General features: G+C 38.9%; 5 protein-coding genes across 7 annotated transcripts; all 5 read left to right on the plus strand.

Moving 5' to 3' along the window:
• Nucleotides 1-1290: 1290 nt before the first annotated feature.
• LOC18024850 (probable UDP-N-acetylglucosamine--peptide N-acetylglucosaminyltransferase SEC) lies at nt 1291-8614 on the plus strand. 2 transcript variants are annotated; one of them, XM_006408149.2, is made up of 27 exons: nt 1291-1627; nt 2049-2194; nt 2283-2381; nt 2461-2511; nt 2635-2751; nt 2903-2959; nt 3375-3494; nt 3871-3933; nt 4032-4110; nt 4215-4324; nt 4412-4465; nt 4535-4602; nt 4678-4780; nt 4871-5073; nt 5446-5542; nt 5665-5736; nt 5822-5898; nt 6011-6212; nt 6487-6654; nt 6763-6873; nt 6973-7059; nt 7162-7289; nt 7452-7534; nt 7625-7730; nt 7839-7985; nt 8073-8193; nt 8277-8614. In XM_006408149.2, exons 1-27 carry the CDS (start codon nt 1477-1479, stop codon nt 8388-8390), a joined length of 2934 nt encoding a protein of 977 aa, XP_006408212.1. In that variant the 5' UTR covers nt 1291-1476; the 3' UTR covers nt 8391-8614. The 2 variants fall into 2 exon arrangements, with proteins under 2 accessions (XP_006408212.1, XP_024014904.1); XM_024159136.1 differs by lacking the exons at nt 1291-1627; nt 2049-2194; nt 2283-2381 and having other exon boundaries at nt 3274-3494.
• Nucleotides 8615-9026: 412 nt separating this feature from the next.
• LOC18024851 (40S ribosomal protein S16-1) lies at nt 9027-9778 on the plus strand. The gene has a single exon (XM_006408150.2). It carries the CDS (start codon nt 9095-9097, stop codon nt 9533-9535), a length of 441 nt encoding a protein of 146 aa, XP_006408213.1. The 5' UTR covers nt 9027-9094; the 3' UTR covers nt 9536-9778.
• Nucleotides 9779-11258: 1480 nt separating this feature from the next.
• Nucleotides 11259-15823, plus strand: LOC18024852 (disease resistance protein TAO1). Of its 2 annotated transcripts, none has more exons than XM_024159227.1 (5): nt 11259-11996; nt 12144-13251; nt 13337-13639; nt 13714-15325; nt 15420-15823. In XM_024159227.1, exons 1-4 carry the CDS (start codon nt 11530-11532, stop codon nt 15298-15300), a joined length of 3465 nt encoding a protein of 1154 aa, XP_024014995.1. In that variant the 5' UTR covers nt 11259-11529; the 3' UTR covers nt 15301-15325; nt 15420-15823. The 2 variants fall into 2 exon arrangements, with proteins under 2 accessions (XP_024014995.1, XP_024014996.1); XM_024159228.1 differs by lacking the exon at nt 15420-15823 and having other exon boundaries at nt 11357-11996; nt 13337-13508; nt 13604-13639; nt 13714-14180.
• A 110-nt stretch (nt 15824-15933) lies between these two features.
• Nucleotides 15934-16698, plus strand: LOC18024853 (putative germin-like protein subfamily 1 member 2). The gene is made up of 2 exons (XM_006408152.2): nt 15934-16063; nt 16199-16698. The coding sequence occupies exons 1-2, from the start codon at nt 15934-15936 to the stop codon at nt 16696-16698; spliced, it is 630 nt and encodes a 209-aa protein (XP_006408215.2).
• A 1005-nt stretch (nt 16699-17703) lies between these two features.
• On the plus strand, nt 17704-21207 carry LOC18024854 (U11/U12 small nuclear ribonucleoprotein 48 kDa protein). The gene is made up of 4 exons (XM_006408153.2): nt 17704-19112; nt 19247-19361; nt 19471-19578; nt 19770-21207. The coding sequence occupies exons 1-4, from the start codon at nt 17743-17745 to the stop codon at nt 20376-20378; spliced, it is 2202 nt and encodes a 733-aa protein (XP_006408216.1). The 5' UTR covers nt 17704-17742; the 3' UTR covers nt 20379-21207.
• The last annotated feature ends 2156 nt before the right edge of the window (nt 21208-23363 follow it).

The following is a 23363-nucleotide window of genomic DNA, read 5'->3' on the forward strand; positions in this document are numbered from 1 at the left end:
AATGTTTGGAACTTGGAACTGGTTTTGGTTGTGAACGAGTTACTTACTCAATGCTATATAGACTTTAGTCAATCGTTACGCATTGTTTGTTTGGTCTTTGGGGCCCATAATAAGATTGGACGCAAACGCTATTTTTGTTTCGTTACGTGGCGATTTCAAAGAAGTGATGATTCTTTATGGTCTCTGATGTGATGTGATATGTCATGCGTTGTCTACGTGGTTGACAAGTTGAGAGAGGAAAGTTTGGTAAAAACCGTAAAGATATGTCGGTGTCGGCTGAGCAACCCATTTATTGGGGCCTGAGTTGGTTAGAGATAAGATTTACTATTATTATTGTTTACGCAAGTTACATTAATGATGATGGCCTAATGTTTTCCCATGTTCTAGAAATAGTTTGGCGCCGATTCTTTTGGAGTTTTTCTTCTTTTAATTATTGAGTTATTGTTTATGTAAATGGTTGAGCGTTTTTGTTTTTGACTGATTAACTATTTGGCAAACAAATAAAAAACGACTTAGCATTTCTATTGGGCGCTTGACTGTCTAAAAATCGACATAGCTCTTCTGTTTTATGATATACTTTCAGTTGTTATTGAAGAGATTGTAAAGTGGAATGTGTAACTTATTGATTAGCGTTTAGTTTAAGTGTTTAGCTGATCTGTCTAATCAGGCAAACAATGGATTAGATCAAAATATCAATTATAGTATTAAACTATATGTGCTTTTGCCTAATTGAATTTATAGATGTCCAATTCCAAAGTTACACATTTCATTCCATATCCAATTTTTTTATGTACATACAATATAACTGACTGTGATTTACTATCGAAATTTACTTTACTGTTCTACATACATATTGCAATATTTATTTAGTTTAAAGAAAATTATTGCTATATTGTATGCGGCCAAAAAGGTGAAGATATTGTATAATTTACTTCTCTTTAAGACCAAGATCTACTTTTCCTAGTATAGTATGATATCTCATCTTTAGGTAATTAATTGATCAGAATTACGTTTTCTTGTGGGCACATTTTAATTATTTTGGGAATATACAGATTTTTTGGTGGATATTAGATAACAACCTTTGAGAAGGAAAACACTGTTGCGACTTTGACACGTGTTACTAAAGACAAAAGAATCTCGCCTTCTCTGGGTTTGCCCAGATTTTGTTGACTCTTTGACCCAAAACGTACATCAACGGCGTCAAAATTTACACGTGTTATCCATTCAAGTCTAATTATATGTGTAAGATTTTGATTGGCCCAAAAAAGGAAATAGACAAAAGGTAATAAAGAGAGAGAAAGCTAAAGGAGGAGGAAGCAAAGCTCGAGGTCGAGAGGAGGAAGGAAAAGGAATTTCGATTGTAGGGTTTTTGCCCTTGTCTTATCTCGTGCGTTATCATCGGCGTTTTGATTCTCCGGCGAAGTCCCGGAGACTTGTGATCTCAGGGAGATTGGTGTTTATTTTCATCTAGACGCGATGATCTCGTCGAAAAACGGAGCTGCGATGATCTCTCGGCCTGTGTTTCTTTCGGATCGAGTTGATGAGGTTTTCTCCAGAAAGCTTGATTTGTCGGCTTCGTCTTCGTCTTCGTCGAGTCTCCTCCAGCAGTTCAATAAGTCTCATGAAGGTTCTGATTTGTCCCGAACTTTTCTCTCTCTCTCCTGAATTCGCTTCTTCACAGCATAATTTTCCTGATCGGTTTTTAGTGTATTTTTAATCCCTTTGATCCTTGAATAAATCCCATAATTTTACTATGGACTATAGGTTGTGCGATCTAGTTTTCCTTTTCTAGGTCTAATTGTTATGATAAATTCAAAAATCTTAGATTTGGTGAAATCAAACTTGCTACAAACTGCAACTTGTGTTTCTCTTTTAACTTTTCGGGATTCTATATTTGGGCGAGAAAAGTTTTTGGCTTTGGTTATTTGGTTTGTTTATTTTAGGGTAAAAAAGCTAATTGCTTTTGGGAGAATGTGACTGCTAATGATTAGCTCTCTGCACTTCTATTTCTGCTATGTGTTGCTGATTACTGTAAATGTTTCGTGCAGCTGACGAAGACAAACGCCTGGCCCTTGCTCATCAACTGTACAAAGCAGGAGATTTCAAACAAGCCCTGGAGCACAGCAACATGGTTTACCAAAGAAACCCATTACGTACTGATAATCTTCTTCTTATTGGTGCTATTTATTACCAGGTACTATTTATCCCCTTCTCTTTTTAGTCAGTACTCTATCCTATTTTGAATGAACTAGCAGGTAACTCGTATATTACATGCCGTGCAGCTCCAAGATTATGATATGTGCATTGCTAGAAATGAAGAAGCTCTTCGTATTCAACCTCAGTTTGCTGAGTGTTATGGGAACATGGCGAACGCATGGAAGGTAATTGTCTTGGCCTTTGCTTGATCAGTTCGTTGTTGCCAATAAATATATTTTTATATCTGTGATCTGCTCTTTCCAGGAAAAAGGGGATACTGATCGTGCAATCCGCTACTACTTAATTGCAATTGAGGTTGTGCCAATATTAAACTTATGCTTCTCCGTTTCCGCTGTTCACGTTTCAACATATACTGCTGCTGTTGCATTTTCCTCTTTTTCCACTTTCTTACGCTTTCTTTTTCAATCTAATTCTCAGCTGAGGCCAAACTTTGCTGATGCTTGGTCGAATTTGGCTAGTGCATACATGCGAAAGGGAAGACTCAGCGAGGCAACACAATGCTGTCAGCAGGCCCTCTCATTGAATCCACTTCTGGTATTTGATCCTTCTATCTAGCTTCTTACCTGAGAAATAAAAAAGTGAAGACAAATTAGTCATTGATACCCGTTTCACTACTTTGTGGAGATTTTACTGCTTCTATCTTCTTTTCTTCGTCTTCTGACCTTGTAATGTGATTTTACCCAAGGTTGATGCACATAGTAATTTGGGGAATCTGATGAAGGCTCAAGGATTGATTCAGGAAGTAAGTCTTGTGAATGAAACTCTTTAACTTAATCTGTTCCTGTTCCAACCCTAAAAATATGATTTGCAATTTCCTTGTGCTCTCTTGTGGTGGATGCGGGTCCTAATCTTACAATTGATTGGTCAAAGTTTCTTCATTGCAGAAGTATATGTAATTGAACCAAAATAAGAAATAATTAAATGGAAGGTGACGTGATGCTTTAGTATTCTAGCAACACATCTGTAGCCTGTTTACCGGTTTTATCAACTGCAATTACTGATGGACGCATTCATTTTTTCTGTGTTGTACTGTGTCATAATCCACAATCAATACAGACATGAAGTTGTTACTGAAAGGCACGCAGGGATGATCATCAGTCTTATAGTCAGTATCTTCTGCCAGAGTCCAAATTGTCAGAATGTAATATTTTGTGCAGGCATACAGTTGCTACCTTGAAGCTGTTCGCATACAACCAACATTTGCTATTGCATGGTCGAATCTTGCTGGTCTTTTCATGGAGTCAGGTGATCTCAATAGAGCCCTTCAATACTACAAGGTATGCTTCATTCTATCCTAGAAATATCGGTGAACATAGTGGTCTGTTTGCGCAATCTCCTCTATTTGTATCACTTGAAAAATCGTTGTCAGATCCACCAGACCATTCTTCAAGTTAGCCAATGTCTAAAGGGAAAATCATTCTTGAGGGATGGGGAAATGGGTATAAGCCTTGATATGTGGAAAGCAGGGGGAGGGAATTTTTTTATGGCAAATCGATCTTGTCATAGAATATGATGAAAATGAGTGAGATATGGAGAATTTTGAAAATATCTTTTATATGTTATACAGATCGATTAATGGAAACTCGAGTTTTTTTTCTTTTCAGATTGTATTCTTTATGTTTTAACTGTTAGCTGAATTTCTTAATTTACCAGGAAGCTGTGAAGTTGAAACCTGCATTCCCTGATGCATATTTAAATTTGGGAAATGTGTATAAGGTATGTTTATTGTTCTGGTTCAGTAGCTGAAAGTTCAGTGCAATAATGTTTTCTGGACAATATAAGAAACATAATTATATTTCTTCTTTGTTTATAAGGCTCTCGGGAGACCAACAGAGGCAATCATGTGTTATCAGCATGCCTTACAGATGCGGCCAAACTGTGCAATGGCATTTGGTGAGTGTTATTTGATCAAGTAATTGCTTGCTCTAATAAAATCTACTTGCTCAAGTAAATGCGTGATGCCTCTTTCAAAATTGAGTTATAACTACTTGATGCAGGAAATATAGCCAGTATATACTATGAGCAAGGTCAACTGGATTTAGCAATTCGGCACTACAAGCAGGCTATCTCCCGAGACCCACGATTTTTAGAGGCTTACAACAACTTGGTTAGCATCACAACACATATTATGTGGGTTTTGTGGTCTATGAACAATATTTCTGACATATGATCTTCTTGCGTTTGCGACTTGAAGGGTAATGCTTTGAAGGACATTGGGCGAGTTGATGAAGCAATACGGTGTTATAATGTAAGTGTGGTCCCTTTTTCAGGCTTGCTAATGAAATCGCACGTTACTGACAAATCAATGGTTTTGCAGCAATGTCTTGCTTTACAACCAAATCATCCTCAAGCAATGGCCAATCTTGGAAATATATATATGGAGTGGTATGTGGTTCTTTCTTGGTTCGTACTTGATGTATACTATTATAATTTCCTAACGTCATGGCACATTGTGAACAGGAATATGATGGGTCCTGCTTCCTCATTATTCAAGGCTACTTTGGCTGTAACTACAGGGCTATCTGCACCTTTCAATAACCTTGCAATAATCTACAAACAACAGGTAGCTACATGCCCCTTTATCAATGTTCAATCATTTTTGGACTGTTGAACATATTTGACGAATTTTGGTTGTATTTCTCCTTAACTACAGGGAAATTACACAGATGCTATATCCTGCTATAATGAGGTTCTTCGTATTGACCCATTGGCAGCTGATGCTCTTGTTAATAGAGGCAATACTTACAAAGAGATCGGGAGGGTATCTGAAGCAATTCAGGATTACATGCATGCTATTACTTTCCGGCCTACAATGGCTGAAGCTCATGCAAACCTGGCCTCAGCTTACAAGGATAGGTATCCATTCTCCGCATTGTACATTTATAATGTATATCAGATACGTGTTCAAATACCACCTATCCAAGAACAGGGCAAAGAAAATTTTGCGTATTGCACTGTCTATCTTGAATAGAGTATGGCCTTATGTAGTTATATATCCGAAAATTATGGACAATATGCATCACTATAAGCCTTTGTATAATCCCGTAAAGTCCTTATGGTGCTTTGGTGTTAGTTAGGCTCTTGTTTCGTGGGATTAAGAATATTTAAGACGTGGCAGTATAACATTGGCCATCTTTAACTGCGTGTGTTCCACTAGAAATATATAGATTATATATATATATATAATGTTTTGGTTGATGTATTTGTTGGACCTTCTTGCATAAGCAGTGGGCATGTGGAAGCTGCCATAACGAGCTATAAGCAGGCCTTGCTACTACGACCAGACTTCCCAGAAGCAACTTGCAACCTTCTACACACCTTGCAGGTAATTCTTTTTCGTAGTTTGATGTCACACGTTTGATATGATAGCTTTTCTCTCCGTTTCGTGGTTCTTGTTAACTCACCTACTTTTCCACTCCCCTGAGTTTATTCTTCTTTCCTGTACAGTGTGTATGCTGTTGGGAGGACCGTAGCAAAATGTTCACTGAAGTTGAAGGCATTATTAGGAGGCAAATAAATGTAAGTATTTTTGGCCACAATACTTTTGGTACTTATATGCTTTTACAAAGTAAGGAAATAGCATACCCTTTGATCCTATCTTCAGATGTCGGTCCTTCCAAGTGTCCAGCCGTTCCATGCAATAGCATACCCTATTGATCCTATTCTTGCCCTCGAAATCAGGTTTGAACCTGAAACTCAAAACGAATACTTGTCATACATATGTTCATGGTCACTTCCTTTCAGGTTTGAACCTGAAACTCAAATCAGGTTTACGACTGTTTTTTTTTTTCAGTCGTAAATATGCTGCACACTGCTCTATAATTGCTTCCCGTTTTGGACTACCTCCCTTTAACCATCCAGCTGGGCTCCCTGTAAAGCGTGAGGGAGGATTTAAGAGATTAAGGATTGGATATGTGAGCAGTGATTTTGGTAATCATCCGTTGTCACACCTCATGGGATCAGTGTTTGGGATGCACAACAGAGAAAATGTTGAGGTTTGTATCCTGCTTTTGAATATTTGTTGATTCATTTCTTAAGTTCTTCTTTAATATCATATCGAAAGTTTAGGTTCTTGAATCAGTGGTTTTTAGCGAGCCCATAAATTCGTGCATACTAGGTTTAGTTCTCATGATGGGAGGAATGTATGGAACCAAACGAATCCTGTTTGTGGAATCTAGGATTTTCAGTAATCGATGGTAGATCATTCTGTATCTGCCTATCCTCTGTTTGGAATCTGGGATTTCAGCAAAGCAAACCACTTTTTTACAGGTGTTCTGCTATGCATTAAGTCCAAATGATGGTACTGAGTGGAGACAGCGTATCCAGTCCGAAGCCGAGCATTTCCTGGACGTTTCTGCTATGTCGTCCGATGCTATCGCTAAAATTATAAATGAAGACAAAATCCAGATCCTCATCAATCTGAATGGTTACACAAAGGTATGCTCTGAACATTTCAGAAATGTTTTACTCTGGAGCTGCAACCAACCAACCAACCAACCCCATGGAAATCTTTTTGGTAATGGTGTTTTGGTTTAACCTATGCAGGGGGCTAGGAATGAAATATTTGCTATGCAGCCTGCACCAATCCAGGTTTCGTATATGGGCTTCCCGGGTACAACTGGGGCAACCTACATCGACTATTTAGTTACTGATGAGGTTAGAGTCTTCGGGAAAAGAATAAAATTCAGAACATATATCTTTTTCTCCCAACTCCATTTTCGATGTTTTGACTGGTAACTCTCTTTTCCTTTTCAGTTCGTGTCTCCTCTGCAATATTCACATATTTACTCAGAGAAGCTTGTCCACCTTCCACATTGCTACTTTGTCAATGATTACAAGCAGGCATGTTCAGAGAAAAGTTCTATTTACCATGTTATTGGACATCTATTGATCTTTGGTGGTTTTTGAGTAAAAAAAAACTCATTGTATAAATGCTTTTTGCAGAAAAATCAGGATGTGCTGGATCCAAATTCCAAGCCCAAGCGATCTGACTATGGACTTCCTGAAGACAAATTCATATTTGCATGCTTCAACCAACTGTACAAAATGGATCCTGAGATCGTCAATACTTGGTAAATGTTTATCTAAGGTTTTGAGTTTGCTTGCCAACTTTTACAAACGACGTTCTAAACTGTCATGGAAGCATATATAACAACCTGTAGCTAATCGATAGAGATATCAGTTTACATTTTCGCCAGGTGATTTGTCTGTTTTTTTTCCCTGTTACCACGTAGGTGCAACATTCTTAAAAGAGTACCCAACAGTGCTCTTTGGCTTCTCCGTTTCCCTGCAGCTGGAGAAATGAGGTTTCGCACATGTATGTGTGGTTACATTCCCATTGCTTAGCGTTTCTTGTTTTTCTGTTTTCATCACTTCTTACAACTCTATTGTATGACCAAATATCCAGATGCTGCTGCCCAAGGTGTACAGCCTGGTCAGATAATCTTCACGGATGTTGCCATGAAGAACGAACATATCAGGCGAAGTGTCCTTGCTGATGTAATCCTCGACACGTGAGTTCTTTTTCCGGCTCCACTAAAGTCATCTCTACTTCATTTTATCTGAAACACAAATACAAAACCCATTCTGCCACAATTTGACTCCCCTCTTCCCGTTCTTAGGCCTCTGTGTAACGGACACACAACAGGAACAGATGTTCTCTGGGCTGGTGTACCGATGATAACATTACCACTTGAGAAAATGGCAACTCGAGTTGCTGGATCACTCTGCCTTGCAACTGGTCTGGGACATGAGATGATTGTTAACAGGTGAGTCTTAGCATAAACTAACTTGTGCTTTGTTCTGTATCCTTTGTTTATATGGATGAGATATTCATGACACGCTTATGAAAACAGCTTGGAGGAATACGAAGAGAAGGCGGTCTCTTTGGCGCTGAACAAGCCAAAACTTCAGGCACTGACTAAGGAGTTGAGGGCTAGCCGCTTAACCTGTCCTCTATTCGACACCATGCGCTGGGTTAGTTTGGCAACACTTTTCCGACTCCATTCCTCTCCTCTTCGGGTTTATTTCTTAACGGATTAGCTTTCCATTGGCTACAGGTGAAGAATCTTGAGAGGTCATACTTCAAAATGTGGAACCTTCATTGCTCTAGACAGCAGCCTCAACACTTCAAAGTTATGGAAAACGACCTGGAGTTCCCACATGACAGATAAAGTTATGAAGGGAAAGAAAACTGAAACACAAGATTCACTCGGCACTGTAAATAAAAACCGAAGAGAAAATTAGTATCAGAAAGATTGATAAATTAATTATCAGGAGTTTCAGGGCCGTGTCTATAATATGGATTGAGAAATATTGGTCTAGGGTCTAACTTTAATATAATACTCTTAAAAGCTTATTTTTTACAAAAACATATTACATTTATGTTTCATAAGGATCGCTTATGAACCTCAGACACAAGTAAACCTTTTCCTAGTAGTTCCCAACCAAAGCCAGACAAAGATTTTACCATAGTAAAGCAAATTCCCGTGTGATATTAGCTAAAAAATGTCTCAACAAAATCTTTAGCGGTTTTTATTGCCACCATAAACACAAATCGAGATCGGAAGTCAAACTGTTACAAACTAAACGACGTTATAAGCCGGAAAGTTTAATTTAGGAAAAGTTTTAAAGAAACCCGCAGATTAACTAAAGAACCAGCCGGTTAATCTAACCTAGTCCCTATTTTGATGTACCTTCGGCCCATGTTTACCCATATTTTATGAGCCTTTGAAATCAGCCCATTAAAACTAATCGAGCCCATTCTCACATTTACCTATAAAAGCTTATGCTTCTCTTCGGCACCTCGGATTAGGGTTTCTTTTCGTCTCATATATCATTTTGGCTGCAGGGAAGCACCGAATCATAAACCCTAGCTATGGCGAGCAAACCGGCGGTAGAATCTGTGCAATGCTTCGGAAGGAAGAAGACGGCGGTTGCTGTCACCCACTGCAAACGCGGCTCTGGCTTGATTAAGCTCAACGGTTGTCCGATCGAGCTATATCAGCCGGAGATCCTCCGCTTCAAGATTTTCGAGCCAATCCTCCTCCTCGGGAAACACCGTTTCGCCGGAGTTGACATGAGGATCCGTGTCAAAGGTGGTGGTAACACATCTCAGGTGTACGCAATCCGTCAGAGCATCGCCAAGGCGCTGGTTGCTTACTACCAGAAGTATGTTGATGAGCAGTCGAAGAAGGAGATCAAGGATATCTTGGTCCGATACGATAGGACTCTTCTCGTTGCGGATCCGAGGCGGTGCGAGCCCAAGAAGTTCGGTGGTCGTGGTGCTCGTGCTCGTTTCCAGAAGAGTTACCGTTAAAATCTGGTTTGGGGTTTTCTCTCAACGTTTTGGGATTTGTGTTGTTGGAATTGTGAGACTTTAGATTCTCTTTTGCATTTTTCTCTTTCTTTAATGGTTATTGGATAATGGTTACTTGCTGCTAAAGAACTCATCGTTCAACTATCGAATGGTTGTTAATTTGTCTTCAAGTTGTTTCTTTTAATCAGTACTTTCATCTATTGTCCATGTTTGATGAATTTGATAAATTGTCTGTCTTGGTCATTCTATCTCTCAAATATCTGGCTTGTAGTTGCTTTAGGAGTATAGCTGATTGAAATAATTAAGCAGGCTTGTTCATGAAACTTGATCGTTGATTTTTACTTTGAGATATCGATTTTGAATGACTCCTTTAGCCGCAATTTGATCTCACTAGAGAAACGAATGGTATGTTTGATATTTAGCCTGTTTGTTTTTGAAAAGAAAAACAGTGGAAGCATGAATAATTGTAGCCTCAAGTCTCGTAGAAATGGTAATGTATGAATCGGTGCTACTAAGAATGATTATATAACTCTATATTTAATTGATTAGGATTGTTGTATTGATTCTTCGTTCCCCTTTTGAACTTATCAAACTTGCTTCCTCAAACGAACCTCGAAACAATTTCAGCCTCACGTTCCCTGTTCGTGATTCTTAGCAAAGTAGACGTTGAACGTTGTTACAGAAAAAGCGTTTAGTCGACGATGCTGTATCAATTATTTATAGTTTGAAGAATCAAACGTTTTGATAAAAAAAAAAAAAAAAATTTGAAGAATCAAACGCTAGCGTCTGAGTGAGCGTTCAATTCTAGTCTCAGCTTCTAGAATACGTTAATTGCCAAAGTACCCTTACATAACTTTGAAATTTAAAAAAGAGCCAAAAATTAAATCTTAATTCCAATTCCGAAACGCCGAAAATATCTCCTCTCTCGTCGACACCATCGCCTGCTGTCGATTCGCTGCCGACAATGTCGGAGGACCTTCACACTGTCTTCGGTGAGTTGTTCCTTAAATTTACGAACAAACCCATCTTCACGCTGTCTTCACTCTGACTGGTGAGTTATCGTTAGTTTCCGCTTGAAAGTTTTTTTTTTCTTTTTCAAAATTTGTTGCTTTGTGTGGTTATAAGTTTATTGCAATAATGAATCGTTGAGTTTCGTTTTACATTAGACAAAATCCTTTTGAAATTGACATCATGTTGGATCTCTTACGACTTGTGCAACTTCAGTTATGACTTATGAGGTAGCCATTCACTGATCTCTTTACCGTGAATTTGCATATCTGTGAACTTGCATTTTTGGTGGAGACTTTGATTTGATTACTGCTTCCTTGTAATTGCTTGTCTTCTTCCTTGCTGCTTCCTTCTTAAAATAGAATATTGACAATATGGATTTTGGGCTGTTACTTCTTCTGAAAGTGTAATGTTACATTATTCATTTTCTCTTTGTTTGTTTTCTCTGCGAACAGAGTTTTTGGTTTGTTTTTTAATCTCTATCGATATAACTATGTATTGGAGAAATTCCATAGTCGTATAGAAATTAAGATGTGTGGAAAGTGGAAACCATATGGAACCAAGTTCTTAAGATGATTCTTTCTTTATTATCCCTCGACCCCATTTCTCAATTGAGTGTTAATTACTTACTTTAAGTCTTTGAAACTACTTATGTATATGTGTGTTCCAATCTCAAGATAATAAAGGTTCTTTGACTTCTTAGAAACTTCCAAACGATTGTGGAGCCAAACATGATTAGGACATTTTTTTTTTCAGTCAACATTTTGGCCTTCTCAGCCTACAATAAGTCACCATTTCTAGACTTTGTTTTCCTAATTGTCTTAGTTTACGTAAGATCTATGAATCTTCCTGTTGGTAAAGAAAGACAAGACTTGGATGGATCTCTCATTGGGCTACGGTGATAATACATTTGTGTCCATACAAATCTTTTTCTTTCTGCAGATTGGTTTTCTGAAAAACTGACTTTTCATCTCTCTGATCGTTTCATGGCTCTTTCTGCTTTGCCTCGCCATTTCAAACACCATGTCTTCCCGAGCTTCCACGGGGAAGATGTCCGTAGAGGTTTGCTCAGCTACTTACTGAAGGAGTTCAGAGAGAAAGTAATCGACGTCTTCATAGACAATGATATAGAGAGGAGCAAACCGATTGGTCCCGAGCTCAAAGAAGCTATAAAAGGGTCGATGATTGCAATTGTCTTGATCTCGAGGAACTACGCTTCATCAACATGGTGTCTCGACGAATTGGTGGAGATCATGAAGTGTAGGGAGGAATTTGCTCAGACGGTGATGGTGGTTTTCCATGAAGTGGAACCATCTGATGTGAAAAAACAGAACGGATATTTCGGATCTGTCTTTGCGAAAACTTGTGAAGGGAAAAAACCAGAAGCAGTTGAGAGATGGAAACAAGCTTTGCAGGAAGTGGCCAAAATCGCCGGGTATCATTCTCTCAAATTGTAAGTCCTTTTGATTTCCACCTCGTCATTTTAACACAACTCTAGTGTTCATGGCCACTTACATTATACTGTTGATAGTTTTTTGTGGAAGTACATGCCAGTTTTTTCCTGACTATTAAATGATGTATTGATCTCTTCTTTGTTTAGTGATAGTGATTCAGATATGATTGAAACAATTGCCACCGATGTTTCGGACAAGTTGAATGACTCTACTGCAGCGAATGATAGTGACAGCTTAGTTGGGATTGGAACTCATACTATGAAGATGAATTCTTTGCTGTCCTTAAAATTGGATGAAGTCAGGATGGTTGGTATCTGGGGTCCTGCTGGGATTGGTAAGACGACCATCGCCAGAGCTTTATATAGAAAGCTGTCTAGTAACTTCACACATACCGCTTTTATTGAGAGTATCAAGGGAAAATTTGAGCAAAACTATCGAGACGAGCACGCGTTCATGTTGCATTTGCAAGAACAACTTTTGTCTAAGACCTTAAATCAAAAGGATCTTAGAATAGGTCATTTGGGTGTGGCAAAAGCAAGGCTGAAGAACAAGAAAGTGCTTGTCGTTCTTGATGATGTGGATGACTTAAAGCAGCTAGAAGCCATGACTGACAAAGCTTGCTGGTTTGGCCCTGGAAGTAGGATTATCATCACGACAAAGGATAACAAGATTTTGAAGGCGCATGAGATCAACCATATTTACCAAGTGGGTTTTCCATCTACATCCGAAGCTCTTGAAATCCTCTGCCTATCTGCTTTTCGTCACAAATCGCCACCATCTGGTTTTGAGGACATGGCCTTAGAAGTTACACGGCTCGCTGGTAACCTTCCATTGGGTCTACGTGTTTTTGGCGCATATTTGCGAGGAATGTCCAAAGATCAGTGGATACACGCATTGCCTAGACTTCGGACCAGTCTTGATGGGGATATTGAGAAAGTATTAAGGTTCAGCTATGATGCTTTATGCGATGAAGATCAAGACTTGTTTCTTCACATAGCATGCTTTTTCAGAGGTGGGTGCATTCGTGACGTGGTGGAGTATCTTGCAGAGAGTCGCTTTAATGTTATCCACGGGCTCCAAGTCTTAGTGGATAAATGTTTCATATCTATTTACGGAAATGGATATTTCATGATACATAATTTGCTGGAACAATTGGGTAAAGATATCGTCCGTAGACAATCTGTTTTTAAGCCTGGGAAGCGTCAGTTCTTGGTGGATGTTCGTGATATTCGTAATGTACTCGAGGAAAATGAAGTAATTTTCGACATGAATTTTTCTTCAGTCATTTCTCACTTCGATGTCAACAATCATTTGTGTAACTAACTAAAAGTTCTTTCAGGGCACTAAAACTATTCGAGGGATAGATTTTGACTTATCGGAGGTCAGTGAAGAAATAATGATTGACGAGAGAGCCTTTGAAGAGATGTCTAGGCTCCAGTTCTTAAGATTCAAGAAACGGGGTTTGTATAACAACGCCAAACTTGTCTTACCAAAGGGTCTGAAGTTAAGAGGTAGTAAACTTAGATTTTTCGAATGGGAAGAGTTTCCGTTGACATGTTTTCCTCGTGAGTTTCATCCTCAGCGTCTTGTCAAACTTGATATGCAGCACAGCAGGCTTGAAAAGCTGTGGGAGGGGCCTATTGTAAGTAGTTTTACCATCTTATTTCGATGGTTTGTCGATGTGCTCTCATCTTCTGCCTTAATTTATATGTGCAGCCGCTTCCATGTCTGAAGAAGATAGATCTGTCATGCTCCGACAACCTCAAAGAAATCCCTGACCTGTCTAATGCTTTTAATCTCGAGGTACTGAGAGCTTCTATTTGCTCAAGTCTGTCGGAGATCTCCTCTATTGGCAAGGCCACAAGTCTCCACGAATTGCACCTTGCTGGTTGCATAAACTTGATGTCGATCCACTCTTCTATTGGGAATGCCACGAATCTCAAGACGTTGAATGTCAACTTATGCCATAGTTTGGTTGAACTCCCCTCCTCTATTTGGAGCCTCAAGAGGTTAACGAAACTGCAAATTTTAGGCTGCGTGAAGCTAAACCATTTGGGCTCACAGTTGCAGAGTTTTCCTGATATCTCCGCAAACATTACAGAATTCGACATGACTAATACAGCGATAGAAGAGTTTCCATCATCAATCATGGCGTTTTCTTGTCTTCGTAAACTCAAAACGACGTTTGGAGAAAGCCTCAAGGTGTTCCCAGATGTTCCTGACAGCATCCAAGTGTTGGAATTGCACAATACGGGAATAGAAGAAATTCCTCCATCGATCCAGAATCTCTCACGTCTCACTAAACTAAGCATGCCTCACTGCAAGAAGCTGAAGATCCTTCCAACCAACGTTAACCTGCCTTCTCTCTCTTCCCTTGATCTCAGTTCATGCACACAATTGAAAACGTTTCCAGAGATATCTACAAGCATTGAATATCTCAATCTGAGTGATACTGCTATCGAAGAAGTGCCTTCGTCTATATGGTCTTGGTTCCGTCTTCTTGAACTGAACTTGGAAGATTGCAACAGCCTCCGTATTGTTCTTGACAGCATCGGAGAGTTGGACCTGAGTAATACGGAAACAGATGTTCCACCTCTACCATTGCGTATTAACCTCAAAGGGTGCAAGAATCTTGTGTCATTGCCTCACATTCCGGAATTCGTCACATTCATCGATGCAGCTAACTGTGAGTCGCTGGAGAGAATAGATGGCTTCTTTACCAATCCAGAGAGATGTCTCAACTTTGCTAATTGTTTTAAGCTGAGTCAAGAAGCAAAAACACTCATCGAGATATCGGATTGCAAGTTTGCGCTCTTACCTGGTGAAGAATCGCCTGCAGACTTTGATCGCCGAACAAGAGAGGTTTACATAACAGTCGATTTGGATCAGAGACCACTACCTTTATTCTTCAGATTTAAAGCTTGTCTTTTGCTTCTTGATGTCCTCTATCTAGAGGATGATGAGGTCGATCACTCGACGGGTGCGAAGGTGCTTTCCTGTGACATCTGGTGCGTTCAGAATGGGTTCGATATTGGACATGGATCCTGCAAATACCAACTACCAGCTACACTTGGGTTTACGGAGCATATGTATTACTTCGAGTCGTCCATCTCTCTAGACTTCCGTGAAACAGATGTGAGTCTCGGGGAAGTTGATTTTGAGTTCAAGATCACTGGTCAATACTGGGAAATAAAAGAGGTACAACTCTGGGAAGACCCTGGTGTTCTTGATGTCCATGGAAATATTTACAACGAAGAATCAGCAGACATCAAGATAGTGAAAACTTATATGCAGGAGCAGTGAGAAGAAGAAGAAGAAACAATTTCAGGTAAGCTTTTTGGATAAGATGCAAAATGATGAATTAACTGTACAGTCTCAACATTCCCACCTGATCTTTGGGCTTTTATCGTTTTCTCTTGCAGTAATGAATTTGGATCCTGACAATGTTTGTGATATATAACCAATTCAAGTCTATTCATGTCAAGGGTGAAGAGTACAGAGGCAGCACAATAGAGTTGGCAGCATGTATCGAGCTGAACTATAAAGTCACAGAACTAAAAGATGATGGAAACAGAGTAATTAGCGGGTTTAATCTTCGCTTAATCAGTAGAGTTTGTATGGTTTAGGTTCAGGATACTAAATGTGTGATGTTATAACTTCTAACTTTGAAGGCGAATTGTGGCTAATGCTTGGTTGATTATCAAGCACATCATAATCATACTTCAATATTTAGTGTTATATAGCTATCATCAGGATTAGATTGATGTAACTGACATGTAACAAGCATACAAAAAATGACAAAAGTATATAATATTCAATGACTTTCTTGTCCAATATTCTCTCCTTAGGTATATATATATACATTATTGCGCATGCTTCTTGTCTGATACTCACCACTCAAGAATTTCAGAATCAGAAGAATAACTTGAGTAATAAATGGAAGTGCTTCTTCACCTCCTTGTAGCCCAAGTCATCTTATTGGCTTTAGCATCTTCATTTGTATCTTGTTACGACCCATCTCCTCTTCAAGACTTTTGTGTTGCCGCCAATAATAATACTAATGGAGGTATAATCTCGATTCTATTTTCTTTTCTTGTTCATAGTTCCTTTAATATATTTTAAATCGTATATTAGGCCGAATCAGAAGCAAACTCATCATAGTACTAATTTGCACATTTTTCTTTTTCTTTTTTTTTCGTAGTTTTCGTAAACGGAAAATTTTGCAAAGATCCAAAACTAGTAACGGCCAATGATTTTTTTACTTTCGGCCTGAAGATCCCGGGAAACACGAGCAACCGCCTAGGCTCAATGACCACGACCATTGGTATACCTGGTCTCAACACTCTTGGAGTCACCATCGCCCGCATAGACTTTTCACCGGGCGGTCAAGTGCCTCCACACATACATCCACGTGCCACTGAGATCCTATTAGTCCTCGAGGGCAGGCTCTTAGTCGGTTTTGTGTCGTCGAACATATACAACAACACACTCTTCTCCAAAATTCTTAATCCCGGAGATGTTTTTCTATTTCCTGTTGGTTTGATACAATTTCATGTGAACGTTGGGAAGACAAATGCGGTTGCCATTGCTGCGGCTGGGAGTCAAAACCCCGGTTTGATCACGATAGGCGATGCGATTTTTAGGTCGAACCCTTTCATGGACCCGATGATTTTGGCTAAAGCTTGTGCGTTTTGGACGTGAACATAGTGAGATATCTTCAGACAGTATTTGCTTCGGAAGATGATGATATACTTAGTTTACAAGAATAATGATTAAAGGTAATTGTGAGTAAAAATAATTTGATGTGGTCAATGTATAATATATGTAATAGTGTAGAAAATACAACAAAAAAATTATGTGGGAATTAAATATCTAAAATTAGATATAAGTGTTTGTATATTTTCTAAAATGTAAATAATTAATAAAGTTAATAAATAAACCTAATTGTGAATCGTTTTCGTGTCGCAGTTTACAACATTTTTTCCCAAATGTTAAAAAAAAAAACAATTTTCTCCCAAATGCTTTTTGTGGCAAAAGCATAACTGCATAAGTACGGCTCTGTATACAGCCATTAATGAGAGATATTGGTCTATTTGAACAAGTACTAGTCACATAATTAATAAGTTGATGGAGACGAAAGTAATTAGCGGGTAAATTTGGTAGAGTTCGTGGTTTAATGCTTATGATATGAAGTGTGTGATGTTATTAATATCCAAAAACAGTAAACAAAAAGTTAGTTATTACATACAGTATTTGTTTGTCTGCATGTATAGACATACAGTATACGTATACTCGATCGTTCCAGGCTCAAGCAAATCATAATCATAATTACTCAAATGTTTAGTATTATAGCTTTACCCATTTACATCATCTAAAACTAAATGTATAGTGTTATCTAATATTCATAGTTTCTACCGTTTCTCTCCCGCCAAATGGAGTAAATTGCCTTCTGAGAAACGTATCACAAAATTAAAAAATAAACTTTAGATTAAATAACCCTAGTACTATTTTAATAGCTTTGTCTGATTTTATTCTTATAGTTAATAAATAATCTAAGTTAAAAAAAAAAAAACAATTTCTAAGAAAATGTGCCTGACGAATGACGTGAAAAAAAAATAATGGGCCTGGTTAGATGGGCTTTGAATCTGAATAATTAAATGTGCAAGAGGAAACGATTTGTCTAATCACTTAATTCACAACATTTTTTTCCAAATCTGTTTTGCCCGTGAAATTCGCCGTCGCCGGATGGATCGACGACGGTCGTTTCCGAACTATCAAAACCCTAATCCATATATCTTCCACCACTGTCCTCCTCTAAACCATAATCCTAATTTCTTCTTCCGACCTCCTCCTTTGCAGAATCCTAACACTTACTCCATCGCTCCGTCTCCGCCACCGATTCGCGAGCTCTCCGGTACACTCTCCTCTTTACAGTCCCTATTGTCGGAATGTCAACGCACCTTAGCTTCTCTATCGGAAAATTTAGCTTTAGATCATTCTTCTCTTCTCCAGAGGGACGACAATGGCGGTTTTGTTCGGTGCCCTTTTGATCCTAATCACCTTATGCCACCGGAAGCCCTCTTCCTCCATTCACTTCGCTGCCCAAATCCTCTTGACCTCACTCACCTTCTTGGATCCTTTAGTAGTTACCGGACCACGCTCGAGTTACCGTGTGAACCACAGTTGAATAACGGCGATGGTGACCTATGTTTCTGCTTAGATGACTTGACCGATTTTGGGAGCAATTTCTTCTACAACGATTGTCCAGGTGCTGTGAACTTCTCCGAGCTTGATGGAAAAAAGCGAACTCTAACACTTCCTAGTGTGCTGTCTGTGGAATGCAGCGATTTTGTAGGTTCTGATGAAAAAGAGAAAATGAGTGTGTTGGAGAAACGATTAGGGGTTTTACCGTCTGGTCTATGCGCAATAAAAAATGAGATTGATCAATGGAGGGATTTTCCAACTTCGTATTCCTTTAGCGTTCTTTCTTCGATTCTGGGTTCAGAAGCGATTGAAACGAGTGAGCTGAGCTCATGGATTCTGGTTAATTCCACGAGATACGGTGTTATAATCGATACATACATGAGGGATCATGTGTTCTTGCTCTTTCGGTTGTCCCTGAAAGCGGTTGTCAAGGAAGCTTGTGGATTTATGATAGAGTCTGATGCTAATGCCGTTGGTGAGCAGCAGATTATGAGCTCCAAAACTAGAACATTCGAGTGTGCAGTCTTGGTTCGAGTGTTGTCTTGGTTTGCTTCTCAACTTGCTGTCTTGTATGGAGAAGGAAGTGGGAAGTTTTTTGCTCTGGATATGTTCAAGCAGTGCATAGTAGAATCTGCCTCTCAGATAATGTTGTTTCGGTCAGAAATAACCAGACCTAAATCCTCTGGAGTTCTCGGCGATTTGGATGATGCAAACTCCATCAATAAGGATGTGAAGATGCAGAATTCCTTTAAGAAAAATTCAGGTAGGGAAGTTGGCAAAACTTTGGACAGCGCTCAGGTGATATCTGTGTCCCGTGTTGCAGCAGCTGTTGCAGCTTTGTATGAAAGATCCGTGCTTGAAGGGAAAATGAGGGCAATACGATATCCCCAACCACTAACAAGATATCAAAGGTAGTTTTGAAATCTTTCAAGGGCTATTCTGTTTTTCCAATGTTTATCGTACATTTTCTATTCTATAGTATCTAAGCATCATATCATCTTTGGATCTGAGTTTGATTCCTCATGATTTCTCCATCAATCTGTAGAGTGGCCGAGCTTGGTGTTATGACAGTTAAAGCTGATGAGGAACGGAAAAGACGTCCTAGCTACCGACCTATTATCGACCATGATGGTCTTCCGAGACAACGCTCATCAAATCAGGTTAATACTAAACTAACTGTTGTATAACATAGAGGAAGCAAATAATCTTGATAGGCAACTTTTATTGAAGGAACCGAAATATATATATTTATTTGTGTATAACGTGTAGGATATTAATAAAATGAAGACAAGAGAAGAGCTTTTAGCTGAAGAGAGAGATTACAAGCGTCGGAGAATGTCATACCGTGGTAAGAAGGTGAAACGAACGCCTCGACAGGTAAGAAGCCGCTTCCTTTGATAAACACAAGTGAATTTTTTTTTTTGCTGCAAAATGGTCAATGTATATTTGGACATACTCATTGACGTTGCTAATATCATATACTTCCATTTCTGGCCATAAGACGTTCAATTAGCAATAAACTTACATTATTCTCTTTGAATGAGTTTCCTCGTTTTTTTGTCTTGTAGGTGTTGCGGGATATGATAGAAGAATTTACAGAAGAAATTAAGCTAGCAGGAGGTATCGGATGTTTTGAGAAGGGAATGCCATTACACTCCCCGTCTTCTATAAGCAACGATCAGAAAGAAAGTGACTTTGGATACAATACTGCATCATTAACATTAACAGACGCATCACCAAGATTCCATAAGCAATGGAAAGGAGAGAACCGTGCAGATATAGAATATCCAATGGATACTAGAACCCATACAGACAAAGAAAAGCGGTATGAGGAGTATGATTCTGGTAGCTCACAGAGACGGAAGAGTCACAGATCTTATAAGCAGCACAGTGATCACGAGGAGTATGATTCAAGTAGCTCACAGAGACAGCAGAGTCGCAGATCTTATAAGCACAGTGATCGAAGAAATGATGAATCCACTAGGAACAAACGACATAGCCTCGAAGCGAAATCTTATCATCAAAGCCACAGATCATCTCATGAGAAGAATTATTCAGATAATAAGACGAAAAAGGATGATCCTTATGACCGCCGCAGTCGGAAATCTAGGAATCAAAACTCGTTTGAAGAAAGATACAATCCAGAAGAAAGATACAATCCAAAAGAAAGGGAGTGAACTTGAAAGAAGGTAAGTTGTTTTGAAACCATCTCTCTATCTCCTTATCGCCGTGTGGGCTGTCTGACTTTGAGACAGGTCCGGAGCATTTATCCAGAGCATTGGCAATTATTTGTGAATCAGTATCCTCTTTTGTATCCTTAACCTTGATCTTATTTTCTTTGATGCATCTATTTGTTAATCAAATCCTTATCTTTGCGTTATCTCAAAGTCTCTTAGGCTTATAGATTCACTGAAGTTACCAATCCTCTCTATATATGTTCAGTTTTAGTTTGTGTTCTCCTCTGCTTTGACATATTGAAGTTATTTTCAAGCCATGGCCCATGTGATTGCTAAGAAGAAATAGGAACTTCACAAGGTTTGTAATGGTGAGAGACAACAATTCACCGGTTTATGCGGTTTAACGGGACTGGTTTAGCTTTTTATTCTTTTTTTTCCTGTTCTAGTCTGATCACCGTGTTCCGCCCTGTACACGGTGATCGCCCATGGTATTACTATCACTTAAGCCAATGAAAACAATGTAATCGGTGAATTATATGTCTCGTGTTTCTCTATTATAAGCTCAACAAACAAAAATCGTCTGTAACATCTATGTGAGGTATGACGTGGCAGTAAAGAAACGGAACACTGAACGGCTACATCAATTGGCCAGTGGAGTTCTTCGAATGATGAAGAAAAAGTACAGAAGTGTAGAATCTTTCTTCTACATTGTTTTGCTACTTCTTTCTGACTCGGATTCATATTCCGGCCAATTGTGTAACTAACGACACTGTTTATAAGCAAAAATGTAAGATTCTTTTTTCTTTTCCTGTTTGATACTAAATTATCTCTTCCTCCCTCATGATCCCTACATTTTAACTATGACCATTTTGGAGGAATGTGCTAAACCCATTTGGCAATTAGACTAATTTCTTCCCACGGATTTAGACTTTTTGATGATGTATCAGAAGAAATGTAACTAAAGTAGACCTAAACAAACAAAAAAATCAATTGCAACTGAGCTGCCTTAAAACTTCATTCATATTCGCGTAAATCAAGCAACAAACGAGAGTAGTATCAAAACTATACAATTCCTATGAACAGAGTACGGTGACAATCTCCATTGAAGGAGAAAGCAAATGACTAAAAGTTTTGTGTTTCAACGAACTTCCATCTATGAGCAGTAATGGGGGAGAAACTCAACAAGATTACAAGATCCCGATTTTTACCTAAACTCTTAGAAACCACTCCCTTTTTACTCTAAGAGATGTATGGAATCACCTGCAAAATCAAGGGCAAAGAAGAGGATATGTTGGCACCTGAAAGACCAGAGACTGATGTTGTCGTCGTCTCTCAATGCAAGCTTCAAGACAGGCAGCTTGTTTTAACACATTGCCATTTGCTTGATCGTCTAACTTCTTTTGCTGGGCAGCTCTTAGGAAGGTGAAGGATTCAAATTCCTTGATACTTGTCTACATCAAACCTAGGAGCTGATCTGAAGTAGCTATTCCAGCCAAAATGAAAAACAAAAATGAGAAAGAAGCAAAATTTGCATAAAAGTAAACTGCAGAAGAAGTGAAGAAGAAGTGAAGAAGATTCGTGGTACAAAATTTACAGGAATGAGTTTTACCGATTAGTGTCTGAGCTTGGTTTCTCAATGAATAATGAGTTTAGCTATGGTGAACCTCCGCGTATTCAAGGAACAAAATTAACTTGATAGTTATTATATAATCCTTTAGAAAACGCAATCAGATGAATTTGAATAACAAGCAATTTCCAGAATCTAAAGATTTGATGAAGTCAAAACGAAATACCCATTTCCATAATCTGATGTCAAAATGCCCATCACATCATCAACATCTCGAGCTGAATTCGATCTTTGAGCCAGTTTCAATCCATCTTTCACGACACCAAACACCAACAAAATTGAAAGCTTTCGAGATTACCTTATCCTTATTTGTAGGGGTGGAGGAAGAAGGTGACGAAGCGAGCCGGAGTAATTTAGTGACGAAGCGAGATGGAGCAGTTCAGTTACTCTGCCAATCGCCCATTTCAGAATAGCCGGTGTTCTCTTCTCCGGCGAATCAGAGAAGCTTCTCGGCCGATGACTAATTTCTCTGCAAAACGAAACGACAACCTATAACAAGCAAAACGCATAGAATATCAAATGATGTTATAATGTTTATGTATCACTGGAGTTAATTTGACGGGCGGTGACATAATAACAAAGGATGTTAATAATGTTTTGTATCACAGACGTTAATTTGACGGCCTGTGACATATAGGAGACATGCTCCTAAATGCTCAAATTTGCTCAAAATAATGACAAAAACGACAACTGAATAACAAGTAAAACGCAGCCTACTCGCTCACTTTTAAATTTTGGCCAAAAATGAGCAAAATCGATGGACTATATAACCTACGAATTAGGCCTAACGCGCGCAACGCGCACCATGTGCGAGTGGATATGGAATATGTCTTTTTTCCATATGCGCGTGGCGTCACGCTCTCTCAGTTTTGACTGGGATTTTTTTTTCCCTATGTTAAAGCCAGTCGATAAAGCCAATAAAAACAACGAGTATTTTATATAGTAAACGGCATCAATATTGCATGTTATGCCGGTTTTAGCCAACTAAAACGACGAGTATTTTAAGTTTCGGCAAAATAAAAAGTATAGTATTTCAAGATGAGATTTTTCAGATACTTGAGAACACATTTCTTCAAAACCACATTCCACTGACTTGTTCGTTGATCCACGAGAAACGCACCCACACCCATCCTCCCTTCGTTGTTGATGCTATCATCTCCAAGGATTTTCATCTCGTCACTCGTCAAGAAATCGTGTCGCTTTAGGATCTTAAAAGGGATTAAGAGACGGTTTTGGCTTGGATCGACATCGTTCTCGTCCAGAGTCTTCTCTATGAGTAGCACACGAATCATCGACTAACTTCATCTCAGTCTTCAACCGGAGAAGCCACTTGGCGCGTGGTCGTGTATATGTAAACA

This window comes from Eutrema salsugineum, unplaced genomic scaffold (assembly GCF_000478725.1).
Source record: "Eutrema salsugineum unplaced genomic scaffold, Eutsalg1_0 scaffold_13, whole genome shotgun sequence".
Classification (NCBI taxonomy): domain Eukaryota; kingdom Viridiplantae; phylum Streptophyta; class Magnoliopsida; order Brassicales; family Brassicaceae; genus Eutrema; species Eutrema salsugineum.

Coding starts and splice junctions, on each gene's coding strand:
- LOC18024852 (XM_024159227.1), top strand. CDS start 11,530: ATGGCTCTTTCTGCTTTGCCTCGCCATTTCAAACACCATGTCTTCCCG. Junction 11,997..12,143: donor GGGTATCATTCTCTCAAATT/GTAAGTCCTTTT, acceptor TTCTTTGTTTAG/TGATAGTGATTCAGATATGA. Junction 13,252..13,336: donor ATGTACTCGAGGAAAATGAA/GTAATTTTCGAC, acceptor AAGTTCTTTCAG/GGCACTAAAACTATTCGAGG.
- LOC18024854 (XM_006408153.2), top strand. CDS start 17,743: ATGGATCGACGACGGTCGTTTCCGAACTATCAAAACCCTAATCCATAT. Junction 19,362..19,470: donor GACAACGCTCATCAAATCAG/GTTAATACTAAA, acceptor TATAACGTGTAG/GATATTAATAAAATGAAGAC. Junction 19,579..19,769: donor TGAAACGAACGCCTCGACAG/GTAAGAAGCCGC, acceptor TTTGTCTTGTAG/GTGTTGCGGGATATGATAGA.
- LOC18024853 (XM_006408152.2), top strand. CDS start 15,934: ATGGAAGTGCTTCTTCACCTCCTTGTAGCCCAAGTCATCTTATTGGCT. Junction 16,064..16,198: donor CAATAATAATACTAATGGAG/GTATAATCTCGA, acceptor TTTTTTTCGTAG/TTTTCGTAAACGGAAAATTT.
- LOC18024851 (XM_006408150.2), top strand. CDS start 9,095: ATGGCGAGCAAACCGGCGGTAGAATCTGTGCAATGCTTCGGAAGGAAG.
- LOC18024850 (XM_006408149.2), top strand. CDS start 1,477: ATGATCTCGTCGAAAAACGGAGCTGCGATGATCTCTCGGCCTGTGTTT. Junction 6,874..6,972: donor ACTATTTAGTTACTGATGAG/GTTAGAGTCTTC, acceptor TTTCCTTTTCAG/TTCGTGTCTCCTCTGCAATA. Junction 7,986..8,072: donor CATGAGATGATTGTTAACAG/GTGAGTCTTAGC, acceptor TTATGAAAACAG/CTTGGAGGAATACGAAGAGA.